This window comes from Ceratotherium simum, chromosome 32 (genome assembly GCF_057802395.1).
Source record: "Ceratotherium simum simum isolate JZ-2026a chromosome 32, ASM5780239v1, whole genome shotgun sequence".
NCBI classification, from domain to species: Eukaryota; Metazoa; Chordata; class Mammalia; order Perissodactyla; family Rhinocerotidae; genus Ceratotherium; species Ceratotherium simum.
The window spans coordinates 28,885,929-28,907,073 of record NC_141931.1 but is presented as its reverse complement, the minus strand read 5'-3'; the positions used below and the strand labels follow the sequence as shown (position 1 = coordinate 28,907,073).

The following is a 21,145-nucleotide window of genomic DNA, read 5'->3' as shown; positions in this document are numbered from 1 at the left end:
TACAAAATCAACACAGAAAAATCAATTACATTTCTATACACTAACAATGAACAATCTTTGGGGGAAATTTATAAAAACAATTCCATTTATAATAGTACGAAAATGAATAAAATAATTAGGAGTAACTTAACTAAGGAGGCAAAAGACTTGTACAGTCAGAATTACAAAACTTGCTTAAATAAACTAAAGAAGAGACAAATACATGGAAAGATAATCAGGTTCATAAATGAAAGACTTAATATTGGGATGGCAATGTTAATCAAAGCGATGTACACATTCAATGGTTTCCCTCCATATCCCAACAGCCAGGTATAGCTCCTCTCTTCTCACAGTAGATCTCTTGTACCCACATGTAATGACCCCCCTGAGAGTCACCAGGTTAGCAGTTCCAAGGATCATTCATGATCAGTAGGAGGTTGTCCAGAACTGGTTGGCTCCAGTGACTACCTCAACTTGGGAAGATTCAGGATTTATGATCCGTGATCTCAATTATACAGACCACAAATTGGTGACACCGAGATCAAGAATATACTAGTTAGTATTCCATAGCCTGACCTTTCCTTGTGCCCTCTCTGATTGTGGATGTTATTTGAACTTAACCTGCAGAATTTTCTTCCTTAGTCGCCCTCTTGATTATTCAGCTCCCCTGCCGTCTGTCCCACTGAAGTCATTCATTCAAATGGTTGGTATTCTGTCAGAATGTTGCTTAATTTTAATACCCAGAGACACTCAAGGGGAACTATAGTGTTACTAGTAGCAGTTTGGGGTGAGCTGTTTCTGTTTTTTAAGGAATTCAACATCCTCTGATGCAATGGTCTATTGTCTGACCATAACTGTGTTATAACCTTTACTCCAGTCACACTGCATTCTGAGTATTAGCTTCTGAATAAAGAGAAGAAAGTGCTGGGGGGATGAGATCCTAATGTGGTGAACACCATATTTATTATACTGTTGATATACATGTTGCAAACGTCTGGATTAATATTAAAATTATTTCTATTTTTCTCTGCTCCTTCACAGACCTGAGTCACGGTCAGTTTTCCATGCTTTAGGAAAGGATGGTGGTTGTTCTTTTAATTAATTTATGAAAAGAAAGAAAGATCAAAACTCCAAATCTCTTTATTTTCTGTAGAATTATAGTGTGGGTAGAACAGACTTTATCCTAGTTAGCAATATTGATAAGTGGGTCTCCATCATTAAGTATAGACAAGATGATATTTTAGGGCTGCCTTATAATTAATGAATATCAGTTAACTATGTGCAAGAGTTAGAATAGAATAGTATTAGGTAAAATTTCTAATAGAATAGAATAGGTAGAATTTCTGATTACAACTTTAATGAAGATGAAGAAAGAATTTTAGTTTCCTGAACTACAAACTCTGAAAGAGAGCAGATGTGCCTTTGGGGAACTAGTGGGAAGCTGTTCTGCCATTCTCATTGTCAGTGTGGAGGTCTGAGACACACAGCCTGCACCAACTAAGCAAAGGACCCCTACTGACCTCCTGACCCTGGTGCTATGGGACCCTGCTCTGAATTAATAAAATTTGACTTCATTCCAACCAGTGATTCCTTCCTATGATACTTTAGAACGTAATACTCAAAATGCAGTGTGAACTAAACAAATATTAGAACAGTGAATGGTCAGACAATAGCCCATTGCATCAAGGATGTTAAATTCCTTAAAAAGGAGATTCAAAGAATGCTTTATAAAACATACCTCGTAGGCATTATTAGATGTTTCCAAAAAAAAAAAAAAAAAAAACCATAAACTACTCAACAACTTTAAAAGGACTTCCCAAACGCCAGTCTACAAAATAGCTACATTCAACCCACCTCTGAAGCTTTTATAAAAGTTCAGATTCCTGGGCCCACCTGGGGATTTAGAAGGAAATAACCAGGGAAGTGACCAAGGCTACCTGTGGGTAACAAGACCTTTATGCGGATTTGGCTCCAGTTGGGCTTGGACTGGAGGAGACTGTGTTTAGGGAAATACCAGAAGAACCAAGTTCACTGCCACTGAGGACTCTTTGAGCAAGCCAGGAGCTACACTCTCTAGTTTGTTGCCATATGGAGGGGTTCATTACAAACAGTAGGACCATGGCTGTCAGGCACTAATGTCACCCCCTCCATAACATGCTGGTCTCACTTGTGCAGATAAAGAACAAGCAGGGACAGCTAAGACTTCAAGAAGTTGTGTTGGTTGTGGGAAGGAAAGGCATCTTGTGGAGACTGGAAGCAAGAGGGAAAGCCTGGGACACAGTGACTTCTGCCTTCACCAGACCCAGCCACATAGAGGGAAGGACAGAAGGGACCTGACTCTTGGTGTGCTTTTCTTTTGGGAAGGTTAGGGCAGGCTCTAACTTGTAGGATAGATTATGTATCACAGAGGGACCAGCCTGGACTTTCCCCTATTCAACCAATGACCAGTTAGAATCATCCAGCCTCCCTAATTTCACTGGAGGAACTGGCTGGTCCACTGGGGCTTGTGCTTGACCACTCTGGGTTGGTGGAGTTGGTGGAGATTCAAATTTTCCCCAGTTTATACAATGAGGCTGAAGAAGAAAACAGTATGTCAAGAGACCTCAGGATTTCCCAGTCCTGGAGGAGAGGGAGAAGAGGGGATTCTGGAGTTATAAATAGGTATTGTTCGTGTTCACCAGTCAATAATTGCTTGATTTTCTCCTTACTCATTCCATACAAGAGAAATATCAGTGTACAGAGAACATCAAATATTTGCTCAGCAAAGAGGATATTGACATTTTTTTTAAATTATGCTTCCAGTAGTACTTGTCCCCAGGAAGTGACCTATTTTGTCTAATGAATTCTCTGGGAGGAGAGTGGGGTCATATGGTATTCTATGGGAACAAAAATAGAGTATACTTGAGCTTGACACAGGCTTATAGGTGTGGTGTGTGGGTCTAAGGGGCTATGCAAGCCAAAGGTAAGACTTCATTGCTTTGGAAAAGGCAGGGGATGGTAGACGCTCTATATGAGAAGAGATGGAAGGGAGGGAGGGTGGAGAGGGGATCTGAGGCACTGTTGTTGCCCTGGGAGGAATTTTGGGGAAAAACAGGGATGTTTAAGAAGATATTCACAAAGTTTGAATTATGATGTTTGATGAGATTCATAACCCATAGACTATGAAGTAAAATCTACTTCACTCACTATTGTGTCAGAGGGGTTCTGTCTGAAGAGCAAAATGTGCCCTGAATGAAACCTGAAGATGAGTGAAGGAGAAGCTGAAACTCTTTTGGGGATCACTGCCTCTTCTGTGTCATCTTTTCATTTTAATAAAATTTTCGCAGTTCTATCATCAAACCCTTGGAATCCACTGGGGCTCCTCCTCTCAGAGGATGACTCAGCAATTTCCACAGATTTTGAAACCTCTGGCTGGTACACAGTGCAGGGAGTTGTAAAGAGAAAATTATTAACTTCTATGGCTGATTTGGTTAGAATACAACTGGGTCAAGAAAACCTATCTCAAATTGGCTTAAACGCCACAGGAATGTGTTACCTCCATAATAAGAAGTCAAGAGGAAGGGCCACCTCTGGGTGAGCCACAGGAGGTCCAGATCTTCTACAATACTCTCTTGGCTCTTCCTTCATCTGTGTATTGACATCATCCTTGGGATGGGTGAAGACAGTGCTGCAATTTCAGACATCACATCTCAATAGGACATATCCAGTCGAAGGAGAGAGACTGCCCGTGTTAAGAAGTGAGGGAACCCCTCTTAGAAGCCCTGCAGCCGAGTTCCTCCTATGTGTCACTGGCCAGGAGTGGGTCACGGTCCTCTTCGCAAGGTGATTACATGTCAAGGGCAATGGAGTGAACATGTGTGACCTAAACAAACCATTTGGAGTACAATGTGTGTTTGGAATGCAAACACCTTCACCACTGTAATCATAGTGAGAACCTGACGGTCTTTAGATTAGACATTTCAGATCTTGGCCACACTTAGATCTGCCTCAGGAGCTTTTAAAACATATGTATACCTACGCTTTACTATGGTCAAACAAATACGAATCTCTGATGGGTGTGGGTCTCAGCTTCAGATAAAAGGGTCCACATAAATAAAAGCAGAGCCATTGTTTTAGTTGTGGAGACATTTGCCCTATATGATTGGCACCAGGAGGGACTAAGAGGTGAAAAAGCTAAGAGGCCTCACCCAGCACCAGTGTGCTTAAAGGAGAAATATAGAGAGAATGTGTGATGTCTGATTAGATTTCAATTTATTGCGATTTCAATTTATTTCAGTTTCAATTTATTGCAGTTAGTATATGTAAATTTCTATGGGAACTGAAAGGATTAGAAGGGGAATAGGAGACTCAGTGACTACAGTTCATGATGAATCAGGAACCTAATGGGTTGAGGTGTAGTAGAAACCACAGAGTATTAAAATTGAACTGGGTGGAATGTGTCAAAGTTAAGATTTCATAGATTAAGCTGTTCTAAGAAGTAAACATGGGAGTAGTTACCTCATGTACTGTAGGTACAAGTAGAAACTCTTAGACGTTGAGTACATCAGAACACTGAGAAGCTTGAGTTGTCTGCATGAACAAGGATGATGTCAACATACCCTGGGAAGGAATTGTAAACCAAAACCATGAAGGGAGTGTACTGAGAAATGGGTAAGATACTAGTGTCAAGATAATGTCAGCCTTAAAAGAACAGTTACGTGCTTCTCTCTTTCTAAGGGTTTAACATCCCCAGTGTGATGGGCTATTGTGTAACTCTTCCCTGTTCCAACTAATGCTCTGATCACACTACTTTCTGAATATTAGATTCCAATACAATGGTCAGTTTGCAGTTATCTTACTTGTCGTATTTGTAGCATTTGACTCTTCTCCTTGAAATACTTCATTTGTCTTCCAAGACAAAACAATCTCCTGCTTTCCCTTATAGCTCACTACCCCTCCTTCACAACCTCCCTTGTTGGTTCTTTGACTTTTTTAAACAACTTCTTAATGATGGGATCCCTCATGGCTCTTCTCTTCTATGTCCACACTCACTCATCTAATTTCTGATCAGTTGCCTTTGTGGCTTTAAAATGACAACCATATTCTTTCCAATCCCAAATTTTTATCTTTGGTCTTGACGTGTCCTCTCCCTGTAGACTTGTGTGCTCCACTGTCTACACAACATCTTCACCTGGATACCTAATAGGCTGTCAAACATACACGTCTAAAGTTAAATTCATCATCTTCCCACAAAAATTTGCTCCTCCTCATCATCTCCATCTCAGCAAATGGCAACTCCTTCCTTACAATTCCTTATCTCAAAATGTCTGAAGTCTACTTTGACTCCATATTTTCCTTTTCCCTTATATTCAAAATGTTAGAAATTCTTCTTAACTCTACTTTTAAAATACATCCCTCTTCTTAAGAATTTCTGACCACGTTCACTAATCATATGATGGTCCAAGCCAATATCATCTCTCACATGAATTTTTGTAAAGAGCCCTAATAGAGGGTTTTCTGCCCTTTTTTCTTCTCAACATAACATCCAGACTGATGCCTTTAAAACATGTCAGCTCATGTAGCTACTATGTAATCATTCTCCATTTCTCTCATAAAAAAATTTTTAAGTCTTTCAAAAGCCAGCATGACATAACCAACACCTTATTGCAAATCTGGACCTTATCTTTTACTACTATCTCCCTTGCTCACTAAACATCACCAACATCAGCCTACTTGCTGTCACTTAAGTATTATAGGAACACTCTTTCTTCTTGGCCTTAGCATTTTCTATTCCATGTCCAGGAATACTCTCCCACACATCCACATAGCTCACTCTGTTGTCTCATTCAAATATCTGCTCAAACACCTTCTCAGTGAAGACTTCTCTCATCGTCCTACTTAAAATAGCACCTAATTCTCCCACTGCCCACCACTATCTCTTTTCATGCCTGCTTAATTTTTCTGCATATATTCTGTCAAGCATCAAGAAGGATCTAAGATTTTAACCTGACTCAAGTTAACAAATTAATTTGCCACAGTTTCATGGACGCTTGTAGAAGTCATGAAACTTTTCAGTCAGAGAAAAAGGATAGTTTATAACTCACTGCAATAGCTGTAGTGAAGGTAACAGCATTTTTTCCAGTTTTATTGAACTATAGTTGACATATAAGTTTGTGTAAGTTTAAGGTTTATAAAGTGAGGATTTGATACATGGATATATTCTGAAAATGTTTCCCTTGTTAAGGTTTGCTGTACTAGGTTCTTGAACCTGCATTTCCACAGGGTGAAGTGAAGGGGCCCGCATGACACTTGAACTTGCACGTTGACTCATAGGAGGAAAACCTGTATCTAGGGAACTCAGATGGATTATAGCAAGCACTGAGCATCTCGGCCCTTTCTCTTCAGGGAGATATTTTGTTTATATTCCTGGACAGTAAACATACCTTCAGTTTCTTTGGAGGGAGTCACTATCTCTACCTTCCAAGGCTATTCGGTGGAGAAACCTCCTGAACACAAAATGTGGAATGCAGGGTACTCGGTGACTCTGTTTATCAGGTGTACAGAAATGTGAGACTGTGCAGAATTATTTCCCCACAGGCACTTATGCATTTCTAACAGCTCAGTGCTCCCTATTTACTTCATGGTCTTCTTCCTCCACTAGCCTGTAATCTCAAGACATTTCTCATTTTAATTTAATTCTTGTCTATTTTATTCACTGATAAAACAATTTCTAGCACATGAACGATGTTCAGTAAGGATTTTGCTGAATGAATAAATTAATCAATGGCAAAATATACAAGAACTAATCAAAATGCCACAACATAGGCAGATGATTGAGACATTAAAGAAATTAATAAGACGTAATGCTTCACAACAAGCAAAATATCATACTGAATTTTTAATAATATTTGATAGCTTGGGAAATACTTACATTAAGGTAAAAAACAAAGTACACAATCTATATATTGAAGATTATTTCAATATTTTAAATAAACATACAATCTCACATTTCTATAGGAAAATAATGAAGGAAAATGCACTGAGAGTTCAAGGATTTTTAAATGAGCTAATTACGAGTTATTTTTGCTTTCTATTTTCCCTTTTATTTTCCAAGTTTGCTATAATTTGTATAAATTATTTTAATAAGGAAAAGCAAACATCCTTGTTTTGAAGTCTTTATTTTTTCATAAAATAAAAAAAAGTAAATGAAACTGAAAAAACTAGGCCAGCAGCCTGAAACTAGAGACGCTGCTTTGAATCACCTCCACCAAGTACAGAAATCCTCTCTACACCCTTAGGAGCAGGAAATTCTGGTAGATTTCATAGTGGGTATCTGCCAGTCAATATTCTTCAGAAAATGGATAATAAGGGTGATCAACAGCACTGAAAGAGAAGAAGGGATATTAATGCCTTAACTCTGTCTTCACACGGTCAAAGAGAGGGTTTCTCTGAGGATGGTGTCAGGATAGGCTGAAAACTAGTTTTACTACCACGTCCCTCCTTCTACTCCGACACACACACATGCAGACTCCCTGTCCATGTGCAAACCCCACCTGCATGCCTAATTCCCACATCCCCATGGAATATAAGTGCCAACGTGACATGTAGTTTGATTTAGATTAGAATTTGCATTTATTGAAGTGAGAACTATGGCTAAGATTTTGTAGCCATTTCAGCCCCTGTGCAACTTTTGTCTCTAGCCAATGAGAATGATCACAATAATGATTTTGCTGCTCTTTTTCATGCATTCATTCAATGTATATGTACAAAGAACCCTCAACAATTCAGGGTCCCTCCATTAAAGAACTTCTAATCTACTCAAGAGACAACATGTACACCTACATAACCACGCCTACAAAATGTCATTACTGTTTTCTGAATTTAGGATTTATGAGAATACTTGTTATTCAATCACTAGTATTACTGTTGTTTTCTTACTTTTCCATATTATTATTTTCCTTTTTACATTTGTCCTTTTCTATTCAATTTCATTAAAGAGTGCATTCTGAGCAATTCTACGGGCCAGGAGCTGTGCTGTTAACTTAGGACCACAAAGAAGAGTGAGACTAGGTATTCACAGCCTAATGAAGGAGATCATATGCTTCTATTTAAAAGCCTTTGGGAATGGAAAAGTTACTTACTCAGAATCATGATATAGTTTTACAAACAAGAAGGAGAATTTTGAGATCTTTCTTTTAGAACTAAACTTTTATTTTCTAACTAAAATTTTATTCCCCTTATGTCTAAACTCTCTTCCAAACTTCTTAATTCAATGAGTCTTCTTTCTCTTCATCCTGAGATGCTCCTGCAGGAACTGAACAACTGGAATCCTGTGTTTGTAACCAAGTCAAAGTCAAAGCAAGTGGAGGCTCCCAGCAGGTAGTCTGCTGCGGGACAAAGGCCTCCCTGGAGTAAGCCTTGACTCAAGAAACAGAGAAATCCAGAGGATCTAATGTTGGTGTGTGCCATTGGGGACACATCAATCACTAACGTTAGGGTCAATTAAATTCAAGATCCATTTATAATTCAATTTTTTGTGTGTGCGTGAGGAAGATCAGCCCTGAGCTAACATCCATGCCAATCCTCCTTTTTTTGCTGGGGAAGAACGGCCCTGAGCTAATATCTATTGCCAGTCCTCCTCCTTTTTTTTTTCCCCTTTTTGTCCCCAAAGCCCCAGTAGATAGTTGTATGTCATAGTTGCACATCTTTCTGGTTGCTGTATGAGGGATGCTGCCTCAGCATGGCCGGACAAGCAGTGCGTCAGTGCACGTCTGGATCCGACCCCAGGCTGCAAGTAGCAGAGCACGTGCACTTAACCACTTAGCCACGGGGCTGGCCCCTATAATTCAGTTTGATGAGATGACATGGCTTAGGAAATGGGAGTTGTGATGGGAAAACAGGCCAACTGAGAGATGAATTCAGAAGAAATGCATGGTGTCTTGGAACAGGAATGTCCGTTAAGGAGAAATGATATTGGACACTTAGGAGAGGAAGTGGAAGCAGGGCCATGGTATGACTTTCCCGGCACCTATGCACTTTTGCCTCCCTGGGGCCCTTCCCTTGTCAAAAATATTAACATTACATTTTACTATTGTGTTACGATAAAAATGAATAGAATCCAGGCTGGATTCATTATTATACAGGCATTTTTAATATAATCATTTTTCTCCTGATTTTAAAAAGAAGTAAATATGAATCATTTTATAGGCCCTAAAAGTAAGTGGGCTATAGGCCCTGAGCTGTCCATGTTGAGCGGGTAAGTCAGCCCTGTGTGGAAGCTTACCAGACACAGTGACCAGAGTCACAAAATAGTGAGTTCACCATGATATAAACTTTGGCAATTTTACTTATGGTCTGTCCTGGGCTCTGCTCTCGTTTATGTTGGGACAGAGACTGAGCCCTAGAGTCACCTCTGGTCTGAGTCTACAGGAAGCTCCTGTTTTACTCCTACAATGGAACTCAGGCCCGTCTTCCTGATTTGGGGAAGCTTACTTCCTCTGATAACCTACATGCTACAGAAAACAACCTGTGAAAAGCAGTCTACAGGGCACTTACAATAGCATTTTGTCATATCGGAAATTTCTGTTGAGGCCATCAATTGCTTTCATGTCTTCTGGAGTCAATTCAAAGTCAAAAACCTGAAATGAAGGAAAGAATCACATTTAACTCTCCCCCAAGGCAGCTGGCTTCCAACTGGGAACTTGAGGACTTTACAGCTGGACAGAGCCAAGCAGAGTGTCCAGGGAAGCCTTCCCTGTCACCAGCTTCTGGGTGTACTAGCCTCAGAACTCTTCTGCCTGTGTTCTCCACCTCTCCTTCCCCACTTCTTCTCCTTCTCTCTCCACTTCACAAAAGAAAGGCTCACAACTCATCAATCCCAAATCTTTCCAAGTGAATTTATTGTAACAGAAAGGAAAAAATTCCTTTTTTTCCAAACAAAGAGACAGTTGGACAATATGGACAAAATACTTGCTGACTTGGCCAGACTTAGGGCAGGTTTTTCCTTCCCCACCAGACCCTAGAGTTTGACAGCCTTGAACTTAAGCAAGTGTTGGAAGGAAGAGCAATCTCCCGTGCAGGCCTCTCCAAGAATCTGTGGCCCTCGGTAAAAGCTTTCCTGGATTAACTGTTGGACAACACCACCTGCTCATGCTAACCACAAACACCATCTCTCTCTAGGGGTTTTTACTCTTCCCTATAAAATAAAACTCTTTCAAACTGATCTTTGAGATACTTACAGATCTTACATTCAGAGAGTTCTCCCTTTTGAACAAAGTCTCTCTTACTTAAGTCCAGATTTGTTTTTACTTGATGATACATAGCCCCTAATGGAGACTCAATTAATAGCAAAGCAGACAGATCTTTGGTAAGAAATATGAAAATGGGAAGGCCATCATTTAATCCTGGGGACAACTTCATGGAGAACTCAGTGTCTTATCTTTCTTTCTTTCTATCTATCTATCTATCTATCTATCTATCTATCTATCTGTCCCCCTGTCATTCATCTTTAAAATATACTCCAAAAGTGATTTGGTTGTCATGGGTATATGTATTAACATGTTGAGCTAAATTAAAAAATAAAATGGGATTATTTTCTGACTGGTTTAACAATGAGATTTAGATTTCTGTATTCGATATTTTAATAAATTGAATGAACTAACCAACAGCTTCAAGGTTTTAGAGCAAATACCTTATAAACAACATGGTCCAATGTCATCTTTTGCATATATTAAGCTGATGATGAAGTTTTTACCTGTGACCTTAAAATGGGATAGAGCTTATGTAGTTTTTAACAATTCGCATGAGGCTCGCAACAAAATAAGTTTAAGACCACTGATTAATCTAAAGGACCAGGAGATGTATGAGGGAGAAACTTTACTCATTTGTTTGTTAATTTAGCCTGTCTGTAAACTTAGATCTAGTTTCTGATATGCCAGGAGCTCTGCTGGGGAAACATGCTAAAAGATGACCCAGAAGGAGTCACTATATTTAGAATCACACAATCAAAAGAGTACAGTGACATATAGATGAACAATTTTAGTTTAATAAGGAAAAACTCACAAATAGAGCCTTACCTAGACCTATGGTGGTCAACAACTGTGCTGGGATATCTGGTGATTCAACAAAGCAGCTAATGCTATTTGGTTTGATATTGACTTACAAATATGGGGTCATCAAGTAGAAAAGTTGAGGAAGTGGAACCAGGGTTTTAAAAGAGTTTTAGTGCATGGAAGGACTCCCACAAGTGATTTAAAAAAAAAAAAAAAAAAAAAAAAAAGATGAAATCTTCTCAGTGTCACACAGCTAGGAAGCAGCAAAGCCAGGCCTAGAGTCCATAAAACTTAGGACTCTGAGGCCAGTGTTCTTTCTTTCCACCTTTCCAAGCTGACCCCATTGGGAATGATGCATGGGAATGAATGAACATGCGTGGTTGCTGAAAACCATGAGAGATGGCCCCCAAGGCAGTACTTGCCCCTCACTCTGGATACACTATTCGACCTATACCTGGAAGTTCTCTTTGATTCTCTTCTCATTGAAGCTCTTGGCTAGGACCACCACCCCCCGCTGTAGCTGGTAGCGCAAGACGATCTGGCCTGGGTTTCGATTGTGTTTCTTGGCAATGACATTCAAGATTGGATCCTCCAATAGATATGGACTATCCTTTTCCACCCTGAAAACAAAAATCAAAAAAAAAAAAAAACATTTGAATAGTGTAGGAATGAAAATTTAGAGAGTTATTTTCCTCAAATTCCTCTGATAATTGAGATAAGTAGGTACAATATGGTATGATTAAAAAAGAGTTTCATAGGCCCAGCTCCATGGCCAAGTGTTTAATGTTCCACAGAGTTCGAATCTTCGGCAGCCCAGGTTCACATGTTTGAATCCCATGCACAGACCTACTCTGCTCACCAACTGTGATCTGGCAGTGTCTCACCTACAGAATAGATGAAGACTAACACAGATGTTGGCTCAGGGCTATCTTCCTCAGCAAAAAAAAGAGTTGCATGAATAATGGTAGAGATTCATTCATAATTGCACAAAACTGGAAGCAACTAATATTTCCATCAACAAGTGAATGGAGAAACGACTGTGGTATTTATATCCATACAATGGAACATTACTCAGTAGTAAAAAAGGAATGAACTAGATACCTGTAACAATGTGAATAAATCTCATAGATGTTATGCTGAGCCAAAGAAGCTGGAAACAAAAGAGTATATACTCTATGACTTATTTTACTTGTGAAGTAAAGAAGATACTAACTTAATCTAAGCTGAGAAAAGAAATCAGAAAGATGGCTGCGTTGGGGTGAGGAAGAATTGTCTGGAAAGGACACAAAGCAACTTTGTTGGGAAATAGAAAGTTTCTGTACAATGATAGGGGTCAGGTTATACAGTACATCCATTTGTCAAAATTCAACAGCTAAGATTTATGCATGACAAGCTGTGTAAATTTTACCATTAAATCACATTAAAAAACAACCCACCTATTCCACTGCTGGGTATTTATCCAAAGAACAGGAAAATATCAATGCATAAAGATACATGCACCCCTGTGTTCATTGCAGCGTTATTCACAATAGCCAAGACTTGGAAGCAACCTAAGTGCCCACCAAGGGATGAGTGGATAAAGAAGATGTGCTATATATAAGCAATGGAATACTCCTCAGCCTTAAGAAACAATGAAATCCAGCCATTTGTGACAACATGGATGGACATTGAGGGTATTATGCAAAGTGAAATAAGTCAGAGGGAGAAGGTCAAATACTGTATGATCTCACTCCTTAAGTAGTAGATAACAACACAACAAACAAACACATAGAGACAGAGATTGGATTGGTGGTTACCAGAGGGGAAGTGGGGAGGGAGGAGGGTGAAAGGGATAATTAGGCACATGTGTGTGGTGATGGATTTTAATTAGTATTTGGTTGGTGAACATGAGAACATGATTTAATCTGTGCATACATGGAAGTATAATGATGTAGACCTGAAATTTATGCAATGTTGTAAACCAATGTTACCACAATAAACAAAAAATAAATTAAAAAAAAATAATAATATTTGGAGTGGAGTTCCCAGCAGGCGGGTGGACAGAGGAAGTAGAATGAAAGAATGTTGGTGATGATTGAAGTTCAGGGATGGTACCTGGGAATTCATGGCACTCTTTTATTTTATTTAGATAAAACTGGTTCAGAACATTGTATAAATTTCAGGGATACATAATGATGTATAATGATACTTCGATTTCTGTGTAGACTACATCAGATTCAGCAACAAAAGACTAATTACCATACATCATTGTACACATGTGCCCTTTCACCCATTTCACCCTCTCCCTCAACTCTTCTTCTCTGGTAACCACCAATCTAATGTCTTTATGCGTTTGTTTGTTGTTGTTGTTATCTTCTATTTATGAGTGATATCATATGGTATTTGACATTCTCCATCTGATTACCTTTCTTAGCATATTACCCTCAAGGTCCATCCATGTTGTTACAAATGGCAAGATTTCATCGTTTTCATGGCTGAGTGGTATTCCATTGTGTATAAATACCACATCTTCTTTATCCATTCACCCTTGATCACTCCACTATTGTGTTCACTTGTATATGTTTGAATTCTTCCATAACAAAATGTTAAAACTTAAGTTAAAAAAGGGTTTCTTCCATGAATAGAGTTGCTGACTTAGGTTATCACTAATATTATCATTACCAGATTGGGTCTCTATGGGACCCCAGGGCACTGTAGGCAACTACAACAATGTCCTTGGACTTGCAGAATTCCAGCAGTTTGCTCTGGTTGAGGTAAGGGTGACATTCCACCTGTAAGTTGCCAAGAACAAAAGGTATTAGAATCCATGAGCCAATAATATGTAAATTTGAAAAGTCCTTGGAAGGATTATCTAACACCACATTAATATTGTTACTGTATTTTTCAGATTGACACCTTTTTCCATGCACCTTCTGAAATACCTTCCAATGCTGTTGGTTTTCAGAAATGATAAAATAATTCTCTTCTTACATTTTTACTAGCGTTTAAAATGACTGAAGACATGTACAACAGGTTGTGGCCTCTAATTGCCATTTTGCACTGAAAGAAATCAAGATTTCTTAGAAAAATGGTTGAATCCAGGTCTGCGCAAAAATGCTACACATGGACCCTAGAACATCTTACACTCTAGAAAGTGAAGAAGATAGGAAAGACAATGAGGCATGTCAAAGGACTCAGGAGCTCACTTGAAGAATCAATAAAATGATTACAATTTGATCATCAATAAGTACAGTAACTATATTGGATGGGAAAACATAAAATTCATAAATTCGCAATGACATATATATAAGTGATGAAGTCTTAGATGTAACCTCCAGTTACAGGGGTACAAAGACAGAGTACCATGTCAAACTGTATCACGAGGATCAATCAGTAACATCAACTGTGTGGGAAAAGTTAAAGGAAAAAGGGCTTTGTTTCTTTCACAAATAAATTAAAGGAGAAAGAGGAATAAGAAGAAGAAGAAGGAGAAGGAGAAGGGGAAGGGGAAGAGAGAAGGAGGAGAAGTAGGAGGAGAAGGAGGAGGAGAAGAAGAAGAAGAGGAAGAGGAAGAAGAGGAAGAGGAAGAACAAGGACAAGAAGAATAAGAATAATAATAAGAAGAAAGACAGGGAGGAAGAAATGAGAGAAAGGAAGGAAGGACGAAAGAAAGAGATGAAGGAAGGAAGGAAGGAGGAAAGGAAAAGAAACACAGAAAAAGAAAGAAAGAGAAAAAGAGAAATGAAAAATATGGGAGGAGGAAGAGGAGGAGAAGGAGGAGGGATATAATTTAACATAATTTGAGTTATTTTCTACAAATAGATTTTTAGAAATGAAATAAGTAGGACAAAGAGTATAGATATTTGAATGGTTTCTTGCACAATTTTCACTTTTACAAAACAGCAATACAACTTTACAATGTCACAGTACTTAAAAATTGGCAGCATTCACTGTTAATTTTAGAAATTATTTATTTCATTATGATTTCTCCATTTCCTCACTTTCCACTCCTTTGCTTTTCTCTCTGGTTTTTTCTCTCACTTCTCTGTAACTGCTCCTGCAAGGTTTCCATAAAGTCCATGCCATTAAATCCATAACTGTTTCCATCCCTGTTGGGATTGGCTGCTCCTCAGCAGGAGCCACCCTTTGGCTCCTGCAAACATTTTTCCCTCTTCTTTGGCTTTCCTGACACCACACTCTCCTCATTTTCTCTCTCCTTCTCTGGGAACTCCTCTTCAGTCTCCTAACCAGTGCCTCTTTGCCTGATCCTTAAACGTTGACTTTTCTGCCCTCTTCCTGTTCATTCTGTGAACTTTTCCAGGAGAGCAAATCCACTTCTGTGAATTTAATTACCATCCATAAAACAATGACTCCAAGATTGGTACCTGTAGCCGTGATCGCCTTCCTGAGCTCTAGACCGGTATTGCCATCTGCCAACTCAGAATCTCTACTTGAATGTCTCATAGGAACCTCACACCCATCTCTGAAGAATTGAACGAATACTCTTCCCATGCCACTCAACCCATTCCTTCTTTGGTATTTCCTATGGCAGTAAAAGGAACTATCATTATACAGCTGACATCAAGACAGTAACTTGGGGCCAGTACTTAAGGAAGAGGGTGTAAAGAGCAGAAAACAAGGAAGCCCCAGTGGCACCGGGCTCACCTGGTTGCAGACGGGCTTGTACTTGAGCCCTGGCTTGTTCAGGATCATCTCCAGCTGTTTGTGATTGAAATTGGACACTCCGATGGATTTGGTTAAACCTGCATCTTTACACTTCTCCAGGGCCTGGGAAGGAGGGACATGTGTGATATAACTTTCGTGTAGTTTGTTCCTTTCATTTTACACTGAATGTTTTAAAAACTGCAAATCAGTTTCACATATATCACAATTTTACTGAACCTGTTTTATCACTTGGATACATTTTTTCCTAAAGACCTTTATTGCTAGGCACACATACTTTGTCTCCTTGCTTCTATTACATGCACACCAAGGATGATAAATTGAAATGAAGATGCTTTCAATTCCACTCCTCATCTCATTCGATGTGCCTATCTTCCAGTTAGGCATCTAATAGTTCTTTAACATATCGCACCAGGGTCAACAGCAGAGAGAAACTCTCAAGTTTCACTATTAGAGGTTTTGGCTGCTTCCTTTTTCCTAGAATGGTGGAATACATGGTTTGAAGGGCTACATAAGGGCAGATTTCACTCTCCTTCTGCAGTCCACCATTCTGTAAGTCAGACACAGCCTTCCTTCCCTCCATGGGGGTAAGGAAGACTGACTTGGGATGGAGCTCTAACTCTTCTTGAGTTTGCTCTGATCATCCCCTTATAAGGCTCCCAGGCTGAACTTGATAGGTGGGGCAAAGAAACTCCTACTTTGAACTATAGAAGTTTAGAGGAAAAATAAACCTTAGAGGTCATCCCATTCAGGTCCCTTCCTTTACTGATGAGAACACCACTGTACAGAGAATGGGCAGTGATACGGCTGAGGACAGACTATTGATGGGGCCAGACTCCCAATCCAGTAATTTATGCCTTGTCACACAGTGTCCCTTGCGTTTCAGTGGCAGTACTTACCTCCCATGTGTCACGAAGGTCCACTATATCTAAAATAACTTCCCCACTGGCATCCTTTGGTATAAGCTCCTCCCCAGGCTGGAACGCAGATGGGGGAGAGAATGAAGAAGAGATTTCTTTTAAAGAATGACCTTCCATGTGCCTAAGGAGTTTGGTCACAAAACCTTCGAGAGGCTAAACAGAGTGTGTGTGTGTGTTGTGTAAGATAAGACGTGGGAGAAGGAAGATCAACAGCACCTGAGACACTGTAACAAAGTGCCTCTCCCCATATTACCTCCACCCTCCTATCCACACACACCCCTGAACTGCATTACGAATGAATTCTCCTTTGGTTGGAATTGGTTTTACTTCCCAGGGACAGGCTGGTTTGTATGAAAGGACTTACTTTCACTTTTGAGCTATGTGTTTTAGCTCCAGTTTATGATAACCCAACTCAGAGATAGTTAGGATACCAGATGTGCTCAGTGGACATCCACTATGATGGGAGGTTGCATCAGCAAAGCCCAAAGGAGCCCAGTTGTGTAATATGGACCATCCCATGGTACCTCATTCTTTATTGGGACTGAGAGGTCCATTTAGGAGGGACTCTCCACCTAAAGAGATGAGGATTTCTTATTGTATCTCTTCAGTCTGTTGTAATTCAGCATTATTGAGGACCCTCATCAGTAAGAGACTACAGACAGCAGCACCTGAGAGACTCTAGCAAAGTGCCCTTCCCCCAATTACCTCTACCCTGCTCTTCACACAAACCCCTGAACCTCACTAAGAATGAATTCTCCCCCATGGTTGGAATTGATTTCATTTCCCAGGGACACATTGGTTTGGATGACAGGACTTACCTTTACTATTGAGGAATGTGTTTTATCTCCAGCTTATGATAATGCAACTCAGAGATAGTGAGGATACCAGGTGTGCTCAGTGAACATCCACTGTGACTGATCCTTTGGATCAGCAAAGCCCAAAGGATCCCAGTTGTGTAAAATGGACCATCCCAGGGTGTCTCACTCTTGATTGTGACTGAGAGGTCCATATGGGGGGGACTCTCCCCCTAAAGTGGTGGGAATTTCCCATTGTATCTCTGCAGTCTGTTGTAACTCAACATTCTTGAGGACCCTAATCACTAAGAGACTACAGACAGCAGCATGTCAATCAGACATGTAAGGTGGTGTCCTCAACTCTTTGAGGTAGAGACACTGAGATCATTGAATTTCAGTGCTTCTGAAGGCTTCGGGATGAGGAAAAAAAAATTTTGAGAGTGAAGTGACACAACTATCAAGGAGACTTGTAAATCATTTAGCAATTCTATCCACCACACTCAAAACATACCTCTCTCAGTAAGAACCCAGAAAACCCAGCTGTAATGAGAGAATGGAAGTGCAACAGTGGTGCTGGAATACCCTTGGGTATAAGAAGGAAAAACAAAAGCACACCTTCATAGCAATTGGCACATGAATGATAAAGAGATCTACGTAGTCCAGACCAAGTTTCTTCAATGATCTTTCCAGGGCTGGTCGAACCAATTCTGGGTGAAGGAAAGTAGCCCAAAGCTGCTGTGACCAAAATAAATAAAAAATGGCTTATGATTTCACACATTTGAGGACCCAAATTATATCTCACTGTTAAAAGACTGAGAAGCGAGTAACAAACCACTGTGGTGGTCTAAAAATAAGATGTGCTTGGGCTAAATTTATGTGATGTAGTATAAATGAGATCCTTAATGGGAATGGAGATTTATTTGAGTGACTCTAAGAAAACTATGAATAATACTTAGATGGCCCAGGAAAAGCAACCTAACTGTTTCAAAGATGAGAAATGTCATCTCTGGAAGGACAGCCAAGAAATGTCAGGCCAGGGGAAATGGAACCTACTGTCTTGTATAATAAACACCTGGAAACAGTTCTGTTGAGAGGTCCGCTTTCTAAAAATTCATTATCACTTATGTCGACATACGTAAGATAATTCTGTAGAGATCTCAGCTCTCTTGACACTGGAAGCAGAGTTTCCCACTTCAGAAAATTTTACATATTTCAGTAAACTCAATGCTGACTTGAAACAAGTACTTCCTAGTCTTGCTCCCTTTTCTGAATTATATGTCAGCCTCACTTGAAAATGTCCTTAGGGAATCTACTGACGATTAAAAGGAGTAGACTCATTCCATAGTGGTTCAGTCAATTCATACAACAGATAAAGAAGAAAAGTATCATTACTTGTGCTTCACATATGAATGCTGGCTGATGTTCAGAGAGTTTGAGCAACCAGGTCTCACCCTTAATACATTTCGGGGAAAAGCAAGCCTTTTCTGTTTTCTATTTTTCTATAATGGTCCTCTACAATGTTAGGAGATAAATAAATTATGCAAAACAACACCAAAGTTCTTTTTTGTTTTTTCAAAATAACATATCTGATCTGACAACGACCTCTCGTCACTCCACCCACAGCACCTTGGTGGTGTAGAATATGTCCTCTCTCTTCACAGTACCATCCACCATCTTCTCTAGAAGGGCCTTGCCAATCTTCTCCTCATTTTGATAGAGATGTGCCGAGTCGATGTGACGGAAACCTACATCAATAGCTATTTTGGTGGCCTCTTCAGCCTTGCTCTTAGGAACCTATAAAATATGAATAAAGAGGGTCGGAAATCCATCCAACTTAGAGAGAAGCAATTTATTTCCTTCATAGCATTGCACCTGCTGTTTTTCCATTTCTCCTCTCCATCTGTTTGATGGTGCAAGCTTTGGAAACAAACCTGTCTTCTGGGGGCACAGACTAAACTCCAATATGACCTCCAGTCTAAGATGACTTAGTGAAATATCTTCTCCGTAGAACAAGGGAAATCAACTCTCAGTCAATAAACAATTCATTGTAAGGAAGTAAATAACAGGAAAATTTCTGACACCTGGACAAAACTTTTAAAGATATAGATGTGGACATAGATATAGATATAGATACAGTTGTCAGAAGCTATTTTTAGCTAAGAATTGGAAATTTGTGCATAAAACTGGTACATGCTCCATCCAGTTTCTAACCAACTGAGCTCTTAAAGTCATTCATGATTGTTTTTTTAGCCTTCATCCCCCAGGTGCTCTCATTCAACATTTATGCAACAAGCAATTATTCAGTGCCTCCTGTTTTCCTGACATCGTGCTAGACTCTGAAGCCCTGGGGATTTAACCATTAACAGAAGACACGTGCTTAAAACTCCTGAAAGAATATGTAGCAGTAAGATCCTTGACTTTGGTCTTGGAAATCTTATTTTGGATTTGACACCAAAAGCAAAGGCAATAAATGCAAAACTGAACAGGTGGGACCACATCAAAATAAAAAGCTTCTGCATAGCAAAGGAAACCATCAAGAAAATTAAACAGCCACTTATGGAATGGGAGAAAATATTTGCAAACCACATATCTGATAAGGGGTTAATATGTTAAGTATACAAGAAACCCAAACAACTCAATAGCAAAAAAAATAAATAATCCAATTTCAAAATGGGCAAAGGACCTGAATAGACATTTTTCCAAAGAAGACATACAAGTGGGCAATGGGCACCTAAAAAGATGCTCAGCATCACTAATCATCAGGGAAATGTAAATCAAAACCACAATGAGATATCACCTCACACATGTTAGGATGGCTGTTATCAAAAAGACCAAAGATAACAAATGCTAGCAAAGAAGTGGAGTAAAGGGAACCCTTGTGCACTGTTGGTGGGAATGTAGATTGGTGCAGCCTCTGACGGAAACACTGTGGAGGTGCCTCAAGAAATTAAAGATAGAATTACCATATGATCCAGCAATTCCACTTCTGGGTATTTTTCTAGAGGAAACAAAATCATTATCTCAAAGATATATCTGTCCTCCTGTGTTCATTTCAGCATTATTCCCAATAGCCAAAGTATGAAAACAACCTGTGTGTCCATTGATGGATGAATGGATAAAGAATACATGGTCTGTACATACAATGGAATATTATTCTGCTTTGAACAAGATGTAAAGCTTGTCATTTAAAACAATGTGGATGAAGCTGGAGGGTGTTATACTAAGCGAAATAAGCCAGACAGAGAAAGACAAATACAGAGGGGGACAATTGGAAAACAAAATTGAGTTCATAGAAACAGAGAGTAGAAAAGTGGTTGCCAGGGGCTAGATGTTGGGGGAAAAGGGGAGAGGTTGGTAAAATGGTACAAACTTTCAGCTATAAAGTAAGTAATGTCTGAGGATCTGATGTATACCCTGCTGACTATAGTTGCTAACACTTTTCTGTATAATTGAAGTTCGCTAAGAGAATAGAATTTAAATGTTCTGCCCCCCCAAAAAACAAAAGGTAAAGATATGAAGTTATGAATGTGTACACATCATCTTGCCATACACTTTAATTATAGAAATATCATACGCTTTAATCTTAGAATTTTATGTCAGTTTTACCTCAATAAAGCTGAAAAAAATTTAATAATAAAATTTTCCCATTGGATTAAAGGGAAAATAATAGTTAATTTTCAGGGGATTGTGAAGAGGATTAAATGATAAATGTACTGTACGGAGTTCATCCCTGTGAGAAGCACAGAAGTCATTCTACTAT

General features: G+C 39.4%; 1 protein-coding gene across 4 annotated transcripts in view; it reads right to left on the bottom strand.

The window, feature by feature from the left end:
• The window catches only part of LOC101407762 (aldo-keto reductase family 1 member C15-like), a 45,265-nt gene that overhangs the window by 19,190 nt on the left and 4,930 nt on the right, over positions 1 to 21,145 (bottom strand). For 2 of the 4 annotated variants that reach the window (XM_087420910.1, XM_004425408.3), the window contains 8 exons: positions 19,012 to 19,179; positions 18,001 to 18,117; positions 16,571 to 16,648; positions 15,654 to 15,776; positions 13,671 to 13,780; positions 11,464 to 11,629; positions 9,514 to 9,596; positions 7,299 to 7,341 (listed from right to left, as the gene is read on the bottom strand). In XM_087420910.1, the coding sequence (XP_087277036.1) occupies positions 7,299 to 7,341; positions 9,514 to 9,596; positions 11,464 to 11,629; positions 13,671 to 13,780; positions 15,654 to 15,776; positions 16,571 to 16,648; positions 18,001 to 18,117; positions 19,012 to 19,179 (888 nt within the window). Of the gene's footprint in view, positions 1 to 7,298; positions 7,342 to 9,513; positions 9,597 to 11,463; positions 11,630 to 13,670; positions 13,781 to 15,653; positions 15,777 to 16,570; positions 16,649 to 18,000; positions 18,118 to 19,011; positions 19,180 to 21,145 lie in introns of those variants that run through there. The other 2 variants (XM_087420912.1, XM_087420911.1) reach the window with 2 other exon arrangements.